The sequence below is a fragment of the Mauremys mutica genome, chromosome 3, assembly GCF_020497125.1.
Source record: "Mauremys mutica isolate MM-2020 ecotype Southern chromosome 3, ASM2049712v1, whole genome shotgun sequence".
Lineage (NCBI taxonomy): Eukaryota > Metazoa > Chordata > Testudines > Geoemydidae > Mauremys > Mauremys mutica.
This window is the reverse complement of record NC_059074.1, coordinates 101,954,601-101,976,974: the sequence shown is the minus strand read 5'-3', so window position 1 is coordinate 101,976,974 and position 22,374 is coordinate 101,954,601. Positions and strand designations below refer to the sequence as shown.

Genomic DNA, 22,374 nt, shown 5'->3' with positions numbered 1-22,374 from the left:
TCCCAGGATAGCATGTACCTGCCCACTGGATTTCCCCCTTGCTGCTTAGTTAGGAATTAAGCTGTATGTGGCAATGTACTTTTTCCTTCACCTGTACCCACTAAAATAACAGATTAGAATAGAGGAGATATTCCATAATCGGACTAACGTATTACTGTTGCACACAGCTGTCTAGCCCCCCATAGTAAGCCATTTATCCTGGCACAGCACTTCCTCTGTGGAACACATATAAGATATTTTTGTAATACCTTAAAGTGGCTGACTTGCATATACAACGTCATTTCAAACTCCTTTTTTTAAAAAGTCAACTTTCTGAAACCTTATTAACTTTGGTCCCAAACTGCAAAGTTAAGCATGTGTGTCATATTCTGCAAGATGGAGCCATTCAGAATAATAGATTATGGTTGGAATTTGTGTGTGTACTAAGAACAATTCTACACATTATCTTGAGATATTTAAATTATACAATACAAAAGTGGGTTTCATTACTTAAAGTGGATACCATACGGGACCGTATTTTCAGTGGGCCTCAACACTGACCTCCAAAACTGTACATGCAGGATTTTGCATTTCCAAACCCTATATCTGCAAAGAACTCCGAGTGACCAACACATGAAAATCCAACTTCATAAAAGGGTTTGACAATTTGGCTCAGCCAAACTTCCAAAATCAGCCTCTAAGGGTATGTCTTCATTACAGAGTTAAATCAGGTGATCACAGGGACGCCACTTGTCCGGTTTTATACAGGACGGTCCTCTTTTTGAGAGATTTGTCCCCTGTCTGGTAGTGGGACAAAAACAGAAGTGGTTTTCTGCATTATTGGACAGGAGTTACCATTTTGAACAGCATGTTGCTCCGCCCCTGCTGGCATGACCGCATGTGCAGCTGGTGTGGGGTGGGTGCTCTTGAAAATGGAATGCACCATGCATACAAGATCACCCTGGTTGGGTCATCTGATCCCACTGAGGGGTACCTAAAGAAACTGCACTGTCTGCGCAAGAAACTCCCTGAAGAAGCACAGGAACAAATCTACACAGATACACCCATAGAGCCCCGACCAGGGGTATTCTATCTGCTACCCAAGATCCATAAACCTGGGAATCTTGGACACCTCATCATCTCAGGCACTGGCACTCTGACAGCAGGCTTGTCTGGCTATGTGGACTAAGGCCATATGCTACCAGCACTCCCAGCTATCTTCAAGACAACACTGACTTCCTGAGGAAACTACAATCCATTGGTGATCATACAGAAAACACCATCTTAGCCACTATGGATGTAGAAGCTCTCTACACCAACATTTGACACAAAGATGGACTACAAGCCATCAGGAACAGTATCCCCAATAATGTTACGGCAGACCTGGTGGCTGAGCTTTGTGACTTTGTCCTCACCGACAATCATTTCAGATTTGGGGATGATTTATACCTTCAAGTCAGCAGCACTGCTATAGGTACCCGCATGGCCCCACAGTATGCCAACATTTTTATGGCTGACTTAGAACAATGCTTCCTCAGCTCTCGTCTCCTAGTACCCCTACTCTACTTGTGCTACACTGATGACATCTTCATCATCTGGACCCATGGGAAGGAGGCCCTTGAGGAATTCCACCAGGATTTAAACAATTTCCACCCCACCATCAATCTCAGCCTGGACCAGTCCATACAAGAGATTCACTTCCTGGACACTACAGTGCAAATAAGCGATGGTCACATAAACACCACCCTATACCGGAAACCTACTGACCGTTATTCTTACCTACATGCCACCAGCTTTCATCCAGACCACATCACACGATCCATAGTCTACAGCCAAGCTCTAAGATACAACCGCATTTGCTCCAATCCCTCAGACAGAGATAAATACCTACAGGATCTCTATCAATCATTCTTAAAACTACAATACACACCTGAGGAAGTGAAGAATCAGATTGATAGAGCCAGAAGGGCACCCAGAAGTCACACCTACTCCAGGACAGGCCCAACAAAGAAAGTAACAGAATGCCACTAGCCATCACCTACAGCCTCCAACTAAAACCTCTCCAGCACATCATCAAGGATCTACAACCTATCCTGGAAGACGATCCCTCACTCTCACAGACCTTGGGAGACAGGCCAGTCCTCGCTTACAGACAGCCCCTGAACCTGAAGCAAATACTCACCAGCAACAACACACCACACAACAGAAACACTAATCCAGGAACCAATCGCTGCAACAAAGTCCGTTACCAACTCTGTCCGCATATCTATTCAAGGGACACCATCATACAACCTAACCACATCAGCCACACCATCAGGGGCTTGTTCACCTGCACATTTACCAATGTGATATATGTCATCATGTGCCAGCAATGCCCCTCTGCCATGTACATTGGCCAAACTGGACAGTCTCTACACAAAAGAATAAATGGACACAAATCAGATATCAAGAATTGTAATATTAAAAAACCAGTAGGAGAGCACTTCAATCTCCCTGGACACTCAATAACAGACTTAAAAGTGGCAATTCTTCAGCAAAAAAAACATTTAAAGATAGACTTCAACAACAAACTGCAGAGCTGGAATTAATTTGCAAACTTGACACCATCAAATTAGGCCTGAATAAAAACTAGAAATGGCTGGGTCACTACAAAAACTAATTTTCCCTCTGTTGATACTCATCTTTTCTTGTTAACTGTTGGGAATGGGCCACATCCACCCTGATTGAATTGGCCTCATTAGCACTGAGCCCCCACTTGGTAAGACAACTCCCATCTTTTCTTGTGCTGTATATTTATACCTGCCTACTGTATTTTTCACTCCATGCATCTGATGAAGTGGGTTATAGCCCACGAAAGCTTATGCCCAAATAAATGTGTTAGTCTCTAAGGCGCTACAAGGACTCCTAGTTGTTTTTGCTGATACAGACTAAAACGGTTGGGGCAGAGTCACTCTGGCAGGAATTGCCAGAATGTCCAGTATTCCAGGAATGTGAGAGTGGCCACTCTAGGAGATTGGCACCTAGGTCTGAGCACCTGCATTAGCCTTACTTGGGTGCGAGCAGCCACACTGCAAAGCCCAACCCACGTTCCTGTGTCCTTGCTGGTGCTGCATTCATTCAAGTATGAGGAGGATTTCTGGGGGCATATCTCATGGTGATTTGTCCTGCTGTAAGATGAGCCACTCTATGATTCTTTCACAGTGAATTATGAGAAAACTCATCTGTCCTGCTGTGCACATGGCAGGAAATGTGGGAAGGCACTGGAGAAATACCAGCACTCAAGTGATTTATACCGAGTCCTCACTGCAAAGTGGATAGATTACCAATCCATGATTTAGCCAATACCGCAGACAAGCCAGTTAGCCTGGGATGAAAGCATCGGGTGAAAGACAGCTGTGTGTGTGGTCAAGCGGGGGTGTTGGGGTAACAGAAATAAATAAGAGCCTGAGTTAACTCTGTGATGATGCCATACTCTGTATTTCCACATGTAATTGCAAGTGTAAAAGCCTGCATTTTTGTTTGAGCAGAAGTATGACTAATTTGTGTATAAATCTAGTTGCACAGTTTTGTGTGCACAGAATTGCAATTGCAAATTTAAGAGTCTAGGCTGATGCCCCTTTGAAAACATGTATGTGCCTCTCAACCCAATGATGTAAACATTTACTACCATGCATATCCACATTTAAACTAAATTTAGATTGTAACCTCTTTGAGGCAGAAACCATCATTTTCTTATGTATTTGTATAATACCTATCACAGTAGGGCTATGTTCTACGATTGGGCCCCTAGATGTTACCAAAATACAAAGAAAATAATAATAATACATATGGGAGGAAAGGAATGAGTGGTAGTAACTGGTTGTAGGATGATAAAAATGTTTGTAAAGTGCCCAATACATTTATGACACTATAAACTATATGTTTTAAATTATAATTATGCTATATTTTACAACCTTGATTTGTGCTCAGGTAAGCATGTAATATAGTACCTAAAAATAAGAAAAGATAAATGGACATTCAGTGGAAAAAAACATTAATCTCGCTTTCTAGCTCCCAATGATGTCAATTAGAGCTGTGGGTGCTTAGCCTTTCTGAAAACAATGCCATCAGATTATGAGGATGTATATAGTTAACCTCATTCTAGGACAATTAAAATTCTTGTTACTAGTGAAATGGCTTAACAAGTATGGTAAAATAAATGTTTGTTACTGCTTCTTTCTGGTTTTCCAGCTCTGCAAAAGACTCTGAGAAGTAGGAAATCACATAAAAATGTTCTACAGCACAGAACAAAAGAACGAAACAAAGCAGGAGAAATGTAACACAGCAGTCATGGAGCCACAAAGTCACACACATGCATTGTACCATGATCTCTCATACTTGTTGCAGAAGAGGGAGTGCTGCAACTCAGCAACCAGTCTGCAGTATTTAAAACAGTCATGTTGTCTCCTGAGAATGGGAATGGTATAATGGTTCATTGTCTGAATGTCTGCTCAATATACATGAATATTCTTTAATGCCAGTAGGTGTTTTTGCCCTTTGAGCCTAGTCTTTAGCTGCACGGTATTGCTTTTGTGATTATTATTCTAGCTGGTCTATTTAAATAAAATATACACATATAATTATTAGTGCTCTTAAAGGTCTAGTTTCAGCCCCTCCTTATTCTGGAATATTGGTATTTGGTTTTTCAATGTGAATAGACTGAATCTTAAAGATATCACTAGAAGGGTCTAATTCCCTCCATGCTCACATGGAAATTTTCACACACATTAATGGAATTTTTGCATACAGAGAAGTGAATAAAACTTTATATTGTGGGAAGAAAGAACTGAATGACCAAGATTTTGGTGTAAAATGCTAAAATACAAGTCTAGTGCACACTAATGTACAAAATCTAAGAACCAGGGGTGAAATCCTGGCTCCGTTGAAATCAATGGCACAACACTCATTGACACAACAGGGCCCAGGATTTCACTTCATATTCTGATACCCTTGCTCACATTGTGCAGCGTCACATTCAGACTACTCACCAGACCAAGGGAAGCAAAACCTATTATTAGCTTAGAAAACATAACGACTCTATTGACCTAAACTTTGGCAACGTCTTTATAGACGTACACGGGGCAGTAATCATTTAAGTAATAAGTTAAGTAATGAGTTGTAGTCATTAAAGAACAGGTTAGACAAACACCTGTCAGAGATGGTCTTCGTATACTTGGTCCTGCTTCAGTGCATGGGGCTGGACTAGATGACCTGACAAGGTTCCTTTCTAGGATTTCTATGGTTTGGGCAATATACAATGAAGATTTGAAAAAGACTGGTATGTTACAACCATTATGTATGTTATACTTTCAATACTTGCTGACAACTGAGTCTCCGGACCTAATGTTTTCCTCATTCAGTTTCAAGTTGTTGAACAGAATTAAATGGAAACAACTGTACAAATTTAAAATGTTCTATTGTTCATCTTTTTTTTGCTGAGGTCTGATATCGGTATCTATCTATCAGCCTTATGCTCATCACTAAATTGAAATGCTAAACTTAAAAAGTTTATTAAAAATAGAAAAAGGACATATAACAACTTTCTGTGCATTGATGATGTCTTACACTTACCTCCTGTTCCATTTGTTGTGATGGACGTGCTGCTGAGATTAGATTTATCCAGTTTGGAACTACTCGGATTATCACTGCTTCCAACAAGATTATGAGGACTTGTTAGATCCTGCATTTCCATAGACCTGTTAGAAAAGGAAGCAACACAGGGACATAATAAAATAAAATAAAACAACAATATTTAAATATTTGTATTGCAATAATACCTAGAAGTGCCAATCAAAGTTTGAGCTCTCACTGTGTAAAGCACTGAACCCCCACCCCGAACCAAATATGATTCTTTCCCTAAAGAGTTTACAATCTAAATATCAGCATTTGCACCTTTAAAAGGACAACAACATTATTTAATTGGAAAACAAACATGTAGCTATTCTTTATTAGCAAAACTACTGTTACCAAAGTTTGTAGTTTCCACAACAATTACTTATTCAATGTTAAATACCCATAGAAAACATATTTTTTTACTTTTAAATTATTACTTTTATGAAACATCAGCCACTCTTACTTGAAAGCTATACTCAAAAAAATCGAACACATGTTGACAGCGAGCAGCAAATGTATTGCAGCACACAAAGTTCAGGAATTTTTAAAAACAATTTGATAACATAACTATAACTCCATTTTAGAAGTCAATTAGATATACTTAGATTAATAACCTAGGTATGTTTCTCTGAAGTCTTTGGCATCATTTTTACGCCACACTTAAGAATAAGTTATTTATAATTAGATGTAGATAATAATATATTCTCTACTTTACAAACAAATATCACAATATAATTAACACACACTTATGAAGACTCATAATACACCTATAAGTTAGGTAGATATATTGGCATCCTTCTTTTGAAAAGGGGGAAACTGAAACATGGCGAAGTTAAAGGAATAGGCCATAGTCACACAGCACATCATGGAAGAGCTAAGAAAATAATCTCCAAAACTCCCAACTCCTCATTCTGTATTCTAACCACTAGTTATAACTGTGTGCCTAATAAATGAGAACAGAATGACGACAGAACGAATGTATTTGTCATGTACTATAGGAAGCTTATTTAATCCAATTATTTTATGCATTTTTGTTTAAGTTTTATGTAATTTTTTCATTCCGTGTTATTTCCATATAGCCTAGAAAGTCATGATTTCTAAAACATGGTATCACTGATTTAGATTTTTCATTCAAATTTAGAGCCCCACCACAACTTTCAATGTCACAGCCATGTCAAGGGGAAGGACACAGTTCTCCATCAGTGATAGGTCTAAGAGACATGCTGCCTCACTCACAACGCAAACAGTATGCCTCCAGATGTGCAGGGAGAGAGTCCATGCTAGACCGGCAACTGCAATCCACTTTGCAGTGTGTGCACTGCTTTTCCTTGCTCGATTTGCAAATTAATTACATGGATCTTCCCTTCTGCCCTCAAAACATCTTTACTGTACACAAACTTGCAAGGCCAGCTACAAGAGAATAATAATTTACCATGTGTACTCTACCAAGGCCAATAGAGAGATTATTTTGCATCTCATTGGGATTCCAATTTTCCTGTTCTGAAAGGAGTGAGGATGGCTGTGAGGGAGATGGAGTATAAGGGGCAATTTAATAGGAACTCCTGTTCCTATTTAAATTGTTATTTAGGGCAGGAGGAGCAAGGGACAGGTGTGTCAATACTGTGGGCACTTTTTGTCTAGTCCCTAATGTAATCATTGAAAATTTCCCTTTGTAGCTTTCTGTCCTCCATGAATCTCCTGCATGCTCTGGGGAAAAATACCTGCATAATTTCTACCTCCTGCTGTTTGAACCTGTCTTGTCTCTCAAAGGGAAGCCTCATTTTGTGCTCCTAATAGTAGAAATAACTTGATGAACATTCTAATGACTTCAGATACATTTGTACCAAGTCATACGCTTATATACAAGACCCGAAAGCCCTTCATGTTCCCATTTTGGGAAACATCACATCACAACTGGGACAATGTATTAAGGTCCTTCTCCGAAGCCCCTTAAAGCCAATACAAAGAATCTCATTGACTTCAATGAGTATTTGAGATGGGCCCTCTATGCACCAGAGTTCTTTCGGCAGGACACTCTCCCCAGCAATGGTCTGGATGAGTAGTGGGAATCTTGTAAGTGTAGGGAGGAGGTCACACACCAGCATGTACAAATTTTATACTAATATTCAATAATGCAAAGGCATAAACTGAGATTTAAACGGTCTTGACCCAGATTTGATCATCCAACTGCATATCCATTTCCATACATCTGTCAACAGAGCATTACATTTATTGTCTACGGGAAATGTGATCAGTGATGAAATAAAATGAACATAAATGATTTACTGTTCTGTCAGGTTTTGTTTAGCAGTTTTCTGTACAGTGAAGCTATGCAGCTAAAGGTTAAAGAAAGTCTGTGTTTCCATCTTGTATGTGTTTAAGAAAGCAAGAGGGTACCCAAGATAAACAACTGGTATTTCATTGCATATACAGTTTAATTCTCCCCATGTGTTCACTAAAGAAATGTCATGATTTCCTGCTCAAAAATGACCAGCTTGGAGATACCTGATGGATGCTTCCAGTTTAGAAACAAATAATAGTTGTTCCCTCTTTCTAGTCAGGGTAAAAACTCTACTCTTTTCTCTTCCACATTCACACACAATGGCTACACAAGGATACACTTCAGTAATATTCCAGAATGCAAAATAATAAACTTCCCCAAATATCATAGTTTAAAGGTTCCAAACACCTTTTACTTCTGATATGAATCAGGGTTATTTAAACAGAAAACAATTATCCTATCAGCTTTTTTGTTTACCAAAGAATATCAACAGATCATCCCTCATTCTATATGTGGTTCCACATATTTATGTCATCTATTGAATAGAAGAGTATATTATTCCATATTTTACTAATATGCTTTAAAAGTAGTGTGTTAAAAAGATTACTGCAAGAATAGGAATTCTGTTTGGATGAAAAAAAGATGTACTGTAGGTTGGTGCCACCGTGCTTGTGGAGTCCCAATAAGTTTAAAATTATTTCATAAAACCATTTACATATATTTGTATTTATCCACAATGGCTTTGCCCCCAGTGAACAAGCAAGCAGCACCTTTAAATACTTCCTAGGTATGGTACATTAAATTTAGATTTTACTCGTGTGTGATGGATTTTAATTCACCTTTCTCAAGACATCCTGCTCACCATTAACCTAAAAAAATCTCAGCTAAGGTACAAGAAACCTACTGCAAATTAGGTAACAAAAACAGGTAAGCGGTTCTAAACAAATTTTCCAAAAAAGATGAAATTATTCCAACATCTTGATTAATTTTTTTTTCAAATTAAATGCTTTGTAGATTTCTGCATTGACTTCAGCAGGAGCAGGGTTGGGCTCAATATGTTTTTCACTATGTCTTGCACTAACAGAAAAAGATGAGTGAAGTCTGAAGTACAAATTAGTGCTTCTACACATACATGGTTGTTTACTATAGCCTGCTTTCTAGTGGATAAAATGTTCTTTCATTATAGGCAGAGTGATGTCTATTGTTAAAGATGCCTAACATTTTTCATTATAAACACTTATTTTCAATTGCTTATAACTTTGCCACACTTTTAACCATTTGAACTGACACTTTCCATGCTTGGACTCTGCCTGAATTTTTTTGTGTACCAGCCCAGCAAAAATGGATTAGCTGTTTTCAGAGAATAAGTGTGAGGAATGAATAGATAGTTTTACTATTATAACTCCCCCCACCCCTTTTTTTTAAGGAGTATTAGCACCTCCACAGTTTGGACCAGAAACTTGAAATATAGGAAGGGGTTAGAGGCACCTTTTGCTGCCCCATAAAAAACCCAGGTTTGGCTAGCTATATGCCTATGAAAATTGGCATTTGTATATGCTCAGCAGAGGTTTTTAGAGGCTTGCTGCTAAAATCTCTAAACATTGCATCTGCACTGAGCATGCTCTCAGTCCACAGTGAGCTTGAGCTCTAGACGGAACCCAGCAGCAGCAGCCTTTAGAAAGAACTATGATTCCTAATCTTAGCTCTTCCACCATTCTGTACACTTCACAACCCTTACAATGAGCAAGGACTCATGCTGCTAACTTAAGATGCAAGCAATTATCATTCCTCCCATTTTACAGTTAAGGTAACTGAGAGGTTGCACAAGGTCACTTCAGGCAGAGCTGGGAATAGAACTCTGTCACTAGTATGGCAGAGGCAAGACTCATCCAGAGATGGCAGCCTTTGCAAAACAAATGAATGTGACAAAACTATGTCTGTGGCTATGTCGTCTGTACCCACTAGACCACACTCCCTTCTGAAGCCAGCATTTGAAATTTCTGTTACTACAGTTTGCTTTTTTAAAAACCAAGGCAATTAAATTTAAAGGATGAGAATGTTGCAAAATTGAAGATCCAAAAGTTAGGAAATGCCAGCATTAAGGATTACCATGAAATTTTAATTTGGTCCTCTTGTGCACGTACAGTATGGCACAGGTTTAATTATGTGACCAAACACTATTTATTCGATAGGACCCATTCTTCATTCAGTGCACAGGCTATTCTCTTATGGTTTTAAAGCAGTGGTGCAGGGTTTTATTCCTGACTCTGCCACAGATCTTCTGTACGATTTTAAGTAAAACTATCACAACATATATCCACGAGGAGGCCCAAACAATACTATATGGGAACCCTTACCTGTAGCATTTCTTAACTTCTGAATGCTTGACTTTGCAATGGTAGAATTTATTTAAATACACGGGTTTTCTGCATTTAATATATTATAAATAGTAAGTCCAAACCTTCTTTGGCATATCCTTTTGTTAAAATTCCCATTTTTTCTCTCTCAGTACAACTATAAGTTCATTCTTGCCACTTTTTTCTATAGCAAAAGCAAACATCCATTTGCAAATTTTTAAATGAGCTAAAATAGAATAATTCAGACAGAAGAGACACATATATTAGCCATTTTAGAAAAGTGTTACCTATGGAAATTGACAAGTTAAATAGGGTAGAACTAGAGCAAGCTTTGGGCCCTTCTCCAATGCAGAACACTCAAGTGGTGGTCATCACTTCCAGAGAACACCACATTAACCCTCACGGTATCGTCTTTAACTTGATCATTTAAATGGCTACAACTTTTTTAAACATGCCTGTTTTGAAACATAATACATTTTTACTGTACATAAACCTACTTTCTATCAGCAAGGTCTGATGCACACACAGTTCAACCATGAAATTATACAGGAAAACAGAAAACAAACCACATTATTTCCTAAATATTTAGCTTTAATTTTAAAGTATTTTAAACAAAAACTTTCTCCAAATAAAATGCTCTGCAAGCACAAACTCTACACCAGGTAACACTGGTAGCAATTCCAAAGTTAAGTGAACTTAAAGAAGGACTCTGTTTCACACTTAAATAATTTACTGTATTCTCTAAATTTGTCACAATAACTCCTTAGAAGACAACTGAATTCTCTACACATTTTTTAATAAAAACCTTTACTAACTTTTGCTAAAGAAAAATTTTAAAATGCTCAATTTTTTAAGTTTTTATGTTGTTTCTTATATTCCTCCAACTACAACCAGAGTTCCCTTAAATTCCAAACTTCTCTCCCACAAAAACAAAATCTTATAACATTTCAGATATAGTTTGCTTTTGAACTTCTAAAATTAAACAAAGAGTTTCCCTTTATTTAAAATTATCATTTAGAGCTACACGAAGGCTAGCTGATAAAACTGCTCAGATATGTCAACTACTTCCGTATCCTAATGCTGCCAGCCCAGCTCTCTAACCAAAGGCTCAATTTAGATGAAAAACAGAAACAAATTTTTTTTGTTTCTGTTTTTCATCAAACTTTCATTTTTTTGTCAAAAATTTCCAGCTGTTTTCTGAGTATGCTCCTGGTGAGCAAAGACAACAACTTATATCTCTTAATCTTTATTCTGAACAACAAACACACAGCCTGCACTCTGAAAAAAAAAATCAATATGCACACACACACAGATTTCAGTTCTGTAACTTCTACCTAAACATCTAATAATTATTAACGATACAGATGACCCATTCATATAACTTTATCTAAATGTTACAGAAAAACTTATCTCACACCAAACCTCACTTACACATTTGCATACAGCCCACATACAATGTAATTTATGAAAGACACACCAACCCTTTATGAATCAAAGCACATGAACATTCCAAGCAATAAACAAGGTCTAAGTGAGGGAGGGTGGATATATGTGGACTCTGGGGGGTGGAAGGGAGAAAGTTGAAGCTGATAAAGGAAAACTGATCCACTGAGTGCAGATGGGGTATTGTGGGAATTAATATTTATTTCCTTGCTTTTATTGTTTATGCTGGTAGGATGTGCTATTTAGCAGCCTTTACTCAAAAATAAAAAGATTTTTGTGTGGGAAAAATATATATTTATTATATCATAGGTTGCCAAAAGTAGAGTAAGTTAAGACGATGTGGCCTAAAAATGATACTTTATTACATTCCCAGTCATTATATTATTGCTAGAATAACAGGAACATTTGCTTTTGCAGGTGCTTTTCTTTCCTGGGTGGCTGTCTCTGTGATTTTTTACAAGGGTGACTTGGTACAGAATATACCAGTTAGAACAACCTATGAATAACTCTATTCAGGAAATGGATGTCTCTTTTGTTTTAGTACACTATTATGAGCAGCAAGTCCTAAAGATACTGATACAACTCCAGTTTAAGTCTTTAACCAATCAAGCCTCAAGCAACTGCAAAATCCAGCAAAGGAACAGTAAAATTGATAACACTAAGTTTTCACCATTGATATGACTTTTCTCTTGCAGGCTCAGCACAGTTTCTTCTCCTTCATTATTTCTCAGATCAAAACAGAAGGGCATAATACCAACTCCACTGCTGTTCTGTTTACTGTCACCCTGGCACTATACACCAAAAGCACACCCACTGACAGCAGCGTGTCAGTTCTGGCTGTCCGCCTGAGAGCAAAAAACAAGCAATACTGAACGCTAACAAGGGCCCAGCTCTTCATTCTCCTTTAGATATTATCTCTTAAACTGTGTCAGGACTAGCATCTGGTTTGCAGTAAGAAGCACTAAAGAATTTATAGTCATGCTATGGTAATACAAATAAAAATAATAATAATAATTACACGTGGGAACACCAAGCACTACAATGGCTAAATTATCTAACTCTGTTAAAAAGTATACCAGTAGAGCTGGGAGAATTTTTTCTGTTAAACAGTTTATTCACCCAAAAATGCAGTTCAGGGAGACTGCAGCTATCCATGGATTTGTCTAATAGTTTCAGACAAATATAAAATGTTTTTAAAAAAGTCAAAATAGTTGCTGAGATATTTTCTAAACAAAATATTTTGACTTTTCATTTCAAAATATTTTGTTTAGATATTTAGCTAGATTTGTTTTAAATTTTGTTTTAAAGGGTAAAACACACCCAAAATGCAACAACAACAACAAAAAACAAAGAAAAATATTTTAGGTAAAAAAAAAAAGTTTCATTCATTCAACCTGAAACAATTTTTTCCCCTCAGATTTTTTTTTTCCATTTCAGCCACCAAATGCACCACTGTTGGGAAGAATAGAGAATCTTGGAGGAACTGAGGCAGAAAAAGAGTAAAAGATTTTAAAGATCCAGTACCAGTCTTCGAGGGTGGGCTTTTGAAGGGTAACATCACTCACTCCAAGCAGTAATTGCTGTTGTGAGGTCACCATCAGTCTGGCAATTTGTTTATATCAATCCAGAAAATATCTGCTGAGTCATTTGCAGGAACTGCTACATAAATGTTAAAGGATAGTGGAGGGATGCTTATTTGGCATTTTATTTCCATCTATTTGAATTTTTCCTACTGGATTGTGAGCCCAGGTAGCAAAGATAATGAGGACAGTCATGATGATAAGGTGACAGACACAGATACAACTAATGCCACTTTGATCCCTGGAGGAAGTCATGACTTGCAACAACTTTGTTACTCTAGTCCAGGACTCTGCTAAGCAGCAGACAAGGATTCCCTAAGCGGTAGGTTGAGCCCACCATACTCATTTTCATTTATAACCAAATACAGATTTGAACATAGGCTTTCAAAGGGGGAAGGCTAATGGAAGGAAAGTATATTTCATGCTTCAAGGGGAGGTAAAGTTACTCTGCTCTAAAAGTGACAGTGTAGGGTCATTCCCAAAGAAATCTGACAATAATAAAGACTCAGATCATGCTGAATTATATCACTTGGCAATGAGACTGGAGAAGTTAATCCAGAATCGTAAACACAACTCAAGGTGCACATTTAGATGTATGGAAAGCTTTGGGATTTCTTACATAAAGAATCAAGCACGGGGATCTTACGAGACTCATAAAGAATCTTATCAACTGGAAAAGAGTGTGTAAATATCTAAGAATGGGATGGAAGTTTTTTTTTTTAAATGCATTCAAAAGGACAAAACTGTGCAGACAGCCCATCTGCAATGTAACCACATAAAAGACCCATGGGCAAATCCAAACCCATTAGTAGAAGTGCTTGAGGAATCTGCCAAGGCGCCAGATGCTGCCTCTGGAAGAATATCTTCCACAGATTGTCATCTGGATCCCCTGACTGCCATCCGAAGTGGAGGACAATGAAGAATGGTGATCTGATTAAGTAGTGTGTAAAAAAAAGCCCAAGTATACAATACATTACCTTGACTTAATGCAACCGTTCACTGCCTACTTTCTAAGAAAAATTAAAAAAATAAAGAAAATTGAACCCAGAAATTAAAAAAATGTATTTAAAATGCATATTCATGAAACAAGATAGGAGACAAAGATGTTAAAATAATAAAAAGAAAACGCTGTTACATCTGATTTCTATATTCCCGAATGGTTTCTCTTTAGATCAAAGATATTTTGGGATCACTCTACTCTTTTCTTTTATTATCTGTTGCACATTGACTCCATTTTATGATGTCTGATCAGGATATAGCAAGGTGGTAAACAGGAGATTTGAAAAAATGTTGGGATATTAAATGTTAGTTTAGTACCTAGAGTAGATTGGCAAATATAGTAGCTGAAATGTGTCTGAGTATAATGTGAAATATCATCCAGAAACTTGCACACAGAAAAATGGGAACCAGCAGAGAATGTTTTGCTTAACTGGAAATCCAAACCAAACTTTGAAGAAAGATCCAAATCCAAATATGTACTTTCGTGTAAATATACATAAAAGGGCTAACCCCTGTTTAATATACAAATTCCAGTAAGAATCCACTTATTGGACTTGGAGTAGAAAGTAATTGAAACTGAACACATTTATTATTTAAAGTTGTCTATGGCACAAGTATATTTGGATTATCCAAGAAGGTCAGAGAAGCTGGCATGGAGTCTGAATTGCTTCTCCTATGCTTTGCTGTAATGTGATGCCACAAGGGCAAAAAATAGACTGTGAGGGAAGGGAGAAAAGCAAGAGAGAGAACTCCTTGTCACTGTGATTACATTTGCTGGGCTTCATGAACCAACATCGCCATTTCTTGGCTCAAAATCAGTTCAACTTTATGATAAAAATTGTTGACACTCTTACTGCCCTAAGAATAAATATGATTACTTAAAATATAATTTTAGGATTTATTCCTCTGCTCAAAAGATAGTACCTACTCTCTTCCTAACAAATTTTCAAGAGTTTCACAACACTAAACTATTAATTAAAAGTATGGTACTTTACTAAACACTAAATAAGGTGTCTTTCCCTTTTAAGATTTTGAAATTCAAACAGGCCAGGTGAAATGAAAAGAGTTATGAATAATCAAATCAACAGCATTAGTATGATTTGATTTTTTAAAAAGTACGGAAGAGGGCAGACATAAAGAATGATCAATCAGAACGTAAATCCTCGTCCTTTAATTGTCAGTAAACAGCTCTCCAGAGTGGCACCATCACCACAGAGCCATTTTCTTTCTTTAAGCAGAAGTCAATTTCAACAAAATTCACTGGTTCACAAACTGTTGCTATAATTGTCCAAGTTATGTTATGCCATTGTGCACAGGAGGCGTCGACAAGGCAATCTCTCTATTAAGATTTAACCCACATTACAAGAACCTCTGAATTACGCTGTTCTGTTTCTGTTCCTAAATTGTTCTTCACGGAAAACTTAAAAAGCAAAACCAGAAAACCAAAAAGGGCCATCTGTTGCAGACTGTATTTTCCGACAGAACAGTTCATTAAGTAAAAGAAAAGTTGTAATTATAAATGTGGCAGTGGTGTTGCCCGGCACAACAGAGAAGATTTTTTTGCTCCCTTTGTAGGAGAGCGAAGCAGACCAACCAACAAGAGAGCATAGTTTATAAAAGCAACCCCAAGAGTGAAGGGTTGAAAGACAAGGGTTGAAAAGAAAGAAGATAAAGTTGTGGCTGCAGAAGCTGAAGCACCTGAGCCCTTTATAAGATACTTTATAATTTAATTGAATGAAGGGGATTTTACATTTTATTTAGTAAAACGTTTTACTGAAAGATCTTGCTCCTAAAGAGGAGTATGTGAATATAGTGCATGACTCAAGGAGCTGTAATGGATTAATATGCCTTTCACCTCTGTGTCACGACTAAGGATATACTTGTAGCTGGGGGCACAGTTCTCAGTTCGAGGAAACATACTTGCAACTTGCTATGATCAGGCTCGCATACTAAAAATAAAGCATAGGCACAGCAGTGCAAGTGAAGGGAGGGGTTAGCCACCCTGAGTACACACCTGTGGTCTCAGACGGGTACATACTTGGGGCTACTAGACCAGGGGGTTCTCAAACTGGGGGTCGGGACCCTCATGGGGTCACGAGGTTATTACATGGGGGGGGGTCACAAGTTGTCAGCCTCCACCCCAAACCCCACTTTGCATCCAGAATTTATAATGGTGTTAAATATATTAAAAAGAGTTTTTAATTTATAAGGGGGGGTCGCACTCAGAGGCTTGTTATGTGAAAGAGGTCACCAGTTCAAAAGTTTGAGAACTACTGTACTAAAATAACACTACATAATCACAAGTTATTTTGGTAATTTATTTCAAAATACCTGTAAACAAGTATGTCTGTAACAATACAGACACACACAAAAATTCCCCCAGGAATAGAGAGTTAAAGAACACCCAACCCCCCTCCCCGCAAGAGCCCACCCGCAGGGCCCCCCAGACCAGACAACTGCCTCCTTCCCCCAAAAGTAAAAATGGTTTTCTGCACATAAAAGCCAGGGCTGGCATTCGGGGGCTCAAGGCCCCGGGCTTTAGCCCCATGTGGTGAGGTTTCGGCTTTCTGCCCTGGGCCCCAGTGACTCTAATGCTGGCCCTGCTTGGCAGCCCCCCTAAAACCTGGTCGCGGCCCGCCAGAGGCCCCTGGACCACTGGTTGAGAACTACTGCAATAAGGGTATGTTTAAAGTGCAATTAAAAATCCACAGTTGGCCCATGCCAACTTACTCGGGCTTTTGGGCTAAGAGGCTGTTTAACTGTGGCTTTTATAAAACTGACAGGGGATGCATTCTCCTGTCAAGCTAAAGAATGGCCTACTTATAAGCCATTAAATAGCTTTTCAATGTCATTGTATTTAAGGAGCGATACTTACTTGTGTGTGAATAAGAAATGGCAAATCACTGGCACCGGCTTTGTCTGGGCCCTGGGGGTGCTCAAACCTCCGCCCCTGGCCTCACCCCACCCCACCCCACCTCTTCCTGCCCCTGCTCCGCTCCAGGGCCCACCCTCACTCCTTCCCCCAATACAGCACTCCACCCTGTCTCTTCCCATCTCTGCTCCTCCGCTGCTCCACCTCTTCCCACCCAGTTACGACCCCTCCCATGAGCGTGCCCCATCCCTGCTCCTCCCTCTCCCCACCCAGTGCCTCCTGCACGCAGCGGAACAGCTGATCGCGGTGGGTGGGAGGCGCTTGGGGGGGGGAGCTGGATGCCGGTGAGTGCTAAGCACCCACTAATTTTTTTCCGTGGGTGCTCCAGCCTTGGAGCACTCATGGAGTAGGCGCCTATGTGGCAAATAATAACTGTGTTTGCTTTTCGTGCTTTCATTTGGAAAAGTACAGTATAAAAAAATCAGAGCAATCATTCAAACCAATATTCCATGTATTCAAACAGATTTCACATACACGGGTGAGAGGAAGGCTGACTGCATATTGTAAGGGGAAAATATTTTGTGCAGCATAATAAATACTTCATATTTAAAAACTGCAGCATGCACTGTGTGCGTTATATTATGGTATCTACCACAGTTCACAAATAGAATGGTAAAATCTTACCAATAATTAAAGAAAAACTAAGAACTTGTATAGCATATATATATATATATATATATATACAGTCAGAGAGCACTATTCCATCTCCAAATATAAAACTTTAGTTATTGTTGTTAGTTATTGGTTTGTTTTTGTATTATAGTAATTAGTTTAATACAATTTCGGTGTAAAACCCGCACAGCTTTTACATTATATGTTATTATCCAGTATTTATGCACTTGAACTTCAGGCAAGTGTTTTGATATGATATGTTTTTTACCAACCCATTGTACATAAATATCTAAACAAATTGTTTGAACTTTCTATGTTTAAAAAGCCTCTTTTCAAATGTTGTCCCCTGTTTTTCTTGTTTCTTACAAACTTTTACCAGAATGACTTTAATGGCCTTTGAATCATGCCCACAAATTATTAACAAAGGTACAGAGACAGAGATTTTGTGCATGATTTTAATAAAATAATGTTTATTTTTGTTACAAACCTCAAATGTATACAGCTGCATAAAAAAATTGCGAATAAGGACACACATATTTCAAGAATCTGTGAACACAAGCCACTCAAACTTCTCTCCATGATTCATCCATACCCGTTTGTTTGTACTCTAAATAGATTATAGTAATTTATGTAATTATCCCCTATATATTTATAGAGCTCTTTTGGGGCCTGATCCAAAGCCATTTTAAATCAGTGGAAAGACATGAACTGACCGCAGTGGGCTTTGGATCAGGTCTCTTCTATAATAATAATAAGATTAAAATTCTAAAGTTAACTTCTTAGTATGTCAGAGGATAGCCAAAGGGTAAGATAGGTAGCGCACAAATTGGTTCTCTATAAATTTCTTAGATACAGTCAGATATTGACATTTTCATGGTAAAGTAACAAAAATTTAATTTTTTCTTTTTGTAATACAGTTGTCACAAATTCTATGCTTTGCTGCACTGCAGACATGTGCATAACCATCTCACAAATTAAATTATTTTGATTGACTCACACTTTATAAATATGATAGACTAAATACTTACACTGACCTTTCTGTAAATAATCAATAGAAATCAACTACAATTAAAAAGTACAAATTCCGCAATGTACTCATTTAATAGAAACCTTATTCCATAACATAGTAATTTAAAATTGGAAAATCGTGATACATTTGTGTGAGCCATTATCTTGACTGAGAAATCTGGGCCCAGTTCTGCCAATATTTATGGCTGGGAGTAGTGTTTTCAACTGTGTGTATTCCCATTGAAGTAAACACTACGTTGTGAAGTATTTGCAGAATCAGGCCCTATTGCTGACTGAACACATTAGTTCATACTTTTCACAACCACTTATATCAACCTTTCAGTTTCAACTTACTTAATTATATTACCAACTTTTCATATAAAACATCTGTGCTGGTGTATCCGCTGCTTATACATTTCTTTAAAAAAACATTATGTACCAACTGACTGTTGCTAAACTATTTTCCTGGCAACTAAATATTTTTACGGTGCATTTATTCCCTCCTGGAATTAAATAGCTTTGGAGAAAAAAGGAGACACTAATCTAAAAATAAAACCAACCCTTTCACTGCCATTGCTTATGCTGGCATATATATTCATTCTCCTTGCAGTGAATCAGCTCCACAACAGTTATACTGTTACAGGCTTTTTCATGGATACCTAGAAGAATGGAGGTGAGGTGAGGCTGGGTCCCAGGCAGCAGCAGGGCTCAAACAAGGCAAGAGCGGGACTACAGCAAGGCTGAGAACAAGCGGACAAAGGAGTTTTCGCAGCTGTGGGCAAACGCTTTAAGCAGCCAGGGGAACTGCTCCTGCTGCTGGGCTCAAGAACAAGCCTGTGAGCTTCCTCAGCCAATCACAGGCAGGCATCCCGTCAGGCGAACTAGCTGATGCAGCCCAGCTGTGCTCAGTAGGCTGTCAGGAGATTGGGCAGGCACAACTGCAATGCCTTATTCCTGACAGGAAGTGGGGCCATGAGTAGTGCATTGGGAAACGAAGGGAGGGACTATGCCTCAATGAGCTTCCCTAAGTTCTCCGTGGACGAGGCAGCTCCGCACCATCCCCAACCCAGGACAGTGTCTGAGGCTAGGTCTACACTACAAAACTGTGCCAGCGTAGAGGTGTGTGAAAAAACCCCACACTCCTTATATTAGCAAAGGAGTCCTTTTGCTGGTATAGCATATGTTGTTCAGGAAGGTGGGTTAAGTACACCAGTCAAACGCCTTTTCCTGGTATATGCAGAGTCTCCACTAGAGGGCTTTGAGTCTCCACAGCCTTTGTCATGTGGACTAGCCCTAGATGAGCCAATCTAGCCTCAATAAGACTAAACATAGCACACAGAAAAATATATTCTAATTAGTGCTAGCTTTTAAAATAGGAAAGAGAGAAAGTGAACTAACTCGTTTATATATATCACATCACACCTGGAATTTAAAGTATGAGTATGCACATACTAACTACAAACCAATATTGTTTATGTAATCTGTTACAGCTGTTATTTCCAACGGCTGGGATCACCACCAATACCTGTATTTCTGGAGACTACCATTGGCACTCAAATAGCCCCCCACCCCTTTCTTGGTGGTTAATCTCAGAACCCTCTTCTTCATCTTGTAAATATAGACTCATGAGCTATCTGCTTTGTGTTCAATTGCAAGAAAGAATGGGCTGCTCTAAGCCCCAAGGTCATGCAAACTGGCATGCTCAGAGTTTTGGTGTGCCCCATAATGCAATGCAGATTAGATCACAATAGAAAACTTGGAGGTAGCAACTGGATCCCAGCACTCTGATATTTAGTGGTGGAAGTCAATAGCTTCAGGGAAAAGGATTGGAGAGGAGATCTGCTTGGACGGAGACTCAGAAATTGCAAGGTGAGGTCTCAGTCTGGTAAATAGGTGCAGTGTACTACACTACAGAATATTACAATAAGATAAAGACTCTCATGACAGAAACCTAAAGATCATTGCAATTCTTGGTTAAGGCTTTTCAGGAAATTTAAGTCAGATCTGTTGTGCCTATCTGTCAGAGTAAATCCTCCATTTGAAGGTGATGTCTAATATATAATAATTCTATCAAATGATAATTCTATGCAGGGCCGGTGCAACCATTTAGGCGACCTAGGCGGTCGCCTAGGGCACTGGGATTTGGGGGGCGCCATTTTCTTCGGCAGTGACTGCGGCGGCCGGATCTTCAGCCGCCCTGGTCACCACCAGCATTTAGGTGGAGGGAGCTGGGGCAGGGGAGCGTGGGGAGGGCCGCCTGCTGCAAGTAAGGGGGGGGGCGGCACACAGGGGAACTCCCCGCCCCAGCTCACCCCTGCCCTGCCTCCTCCCCGAGCACGCCGTGGCTGCTTCACTTCTCCCGCCTCCCAGGCTTGCGGTGCCAATCAGCTTAGGCGCCTCAAGACTTGGAGGCGGGAGAAGTGAAGCAGCGACGGCGTGCTCGAGGTGCTCGTGCGCGAAGCTGGGGTGAGCTGGGGGGGGTGCCTCAGGGTGGAGGGTGGGGAGCTGCCACAAGGGGGGCGCCTCAGGGCAGAGGGGGGGAGCTACCATGGGGGGGGTTCAGGGCGGGGGCATGGGGGGGTGCAAGGTGGAAGTTTCGCCTAGGGCACGAAACATCCTTGCACCGGCCCTGATTCTATGATTAGTCACAGTACTTTCCCCTATAATAACCTTAAGCTTCTTTGCTTTGGACATTTAGGGCCAGATTTCCCAAAGATTTTGGTGTCTTAACGCTCCCATTTAGTGACCAGATTTTCAAAAGTGCTCAGGACCAAAAAGCATCCATTGTTCTCTTTCACTGGTCTCAAAAGGAGCTGCTGCTGTTTTTATGTAGATACAAACACTGACTGGTAATAGGCTCATACTGTATCAATACATCTCATAAAATCATAAATATAGGTTAATTTATATTGATAACACTAGCTCCAAGGTATAGCTGCAATGTGCTTAGGTCTAAAGGAAGGATCCTAAAAGGTGCAGCTCTTACTACTATTCAACACCACAACCAAACCAATTAGCTAATTAACAAAGCAGTGTTAATACCGGCTTTGGAGAAAACTTTGCATACCACATCCAGAGAGTAATAACAGCTGGCAGGAAATTGAGACAAATAATAAAATAAACAGATATATATTTCTCTCATGGCAGACACTCAAACTTTATGGGCAAAGAATTAGAAGTAATTTAGATTTTCAAACAAACCTTTTGTAATAACAGGTGTGTGTGTGAGTGAGAGAGAAAGAGAGAGAGAGAGACACACACACACACACACAGAAACTACTGCTGTGACAGCTAATGGAGGCTCTCATTTTGGTGAAATATTGGAGACCTATGTTTGTGATATAAAAAAATCCTCAATTCTATTCAGAACATCACAAGTGGGTTAGCTGGCAAATGTGTTTCATCATCATATTGTTTCCCTGGAGACTTGCAGCTGTTTTTGTTGGACAAGTATTCTTGAAGTAACCACATGCTCAGGGATGAGCTTTGTCTAACTGTGAGAGTATGTAATGTAATTGCTAGTGTGCCTGT

The 22,374-nt window shown here is 39.2% G+C and overlaps 1 protein-coding gene across 1 annotated transcript in view; it reads right to left on the bottom strand.

The window, feature by feature from the left end:
* EYA4 (EYA transcriptional coactivator and phosphatase 4) overlaps positions 1-22,374 on the bottom strand; it is a 198,819-nt gene that overhangs the window by 71,218 nt on the left and 105,227 nt on the right. The window contains exon 4 of the mRNA XM_045012059.1: positions 5,590-5,714. Coding sequence (XP_044867994.1) covers positions 5,590-5,714 — 125 coding nt within the window. The remainder of the gene's footprint in view (positions 1-5,589; positions 5,715-22,374) is intronic.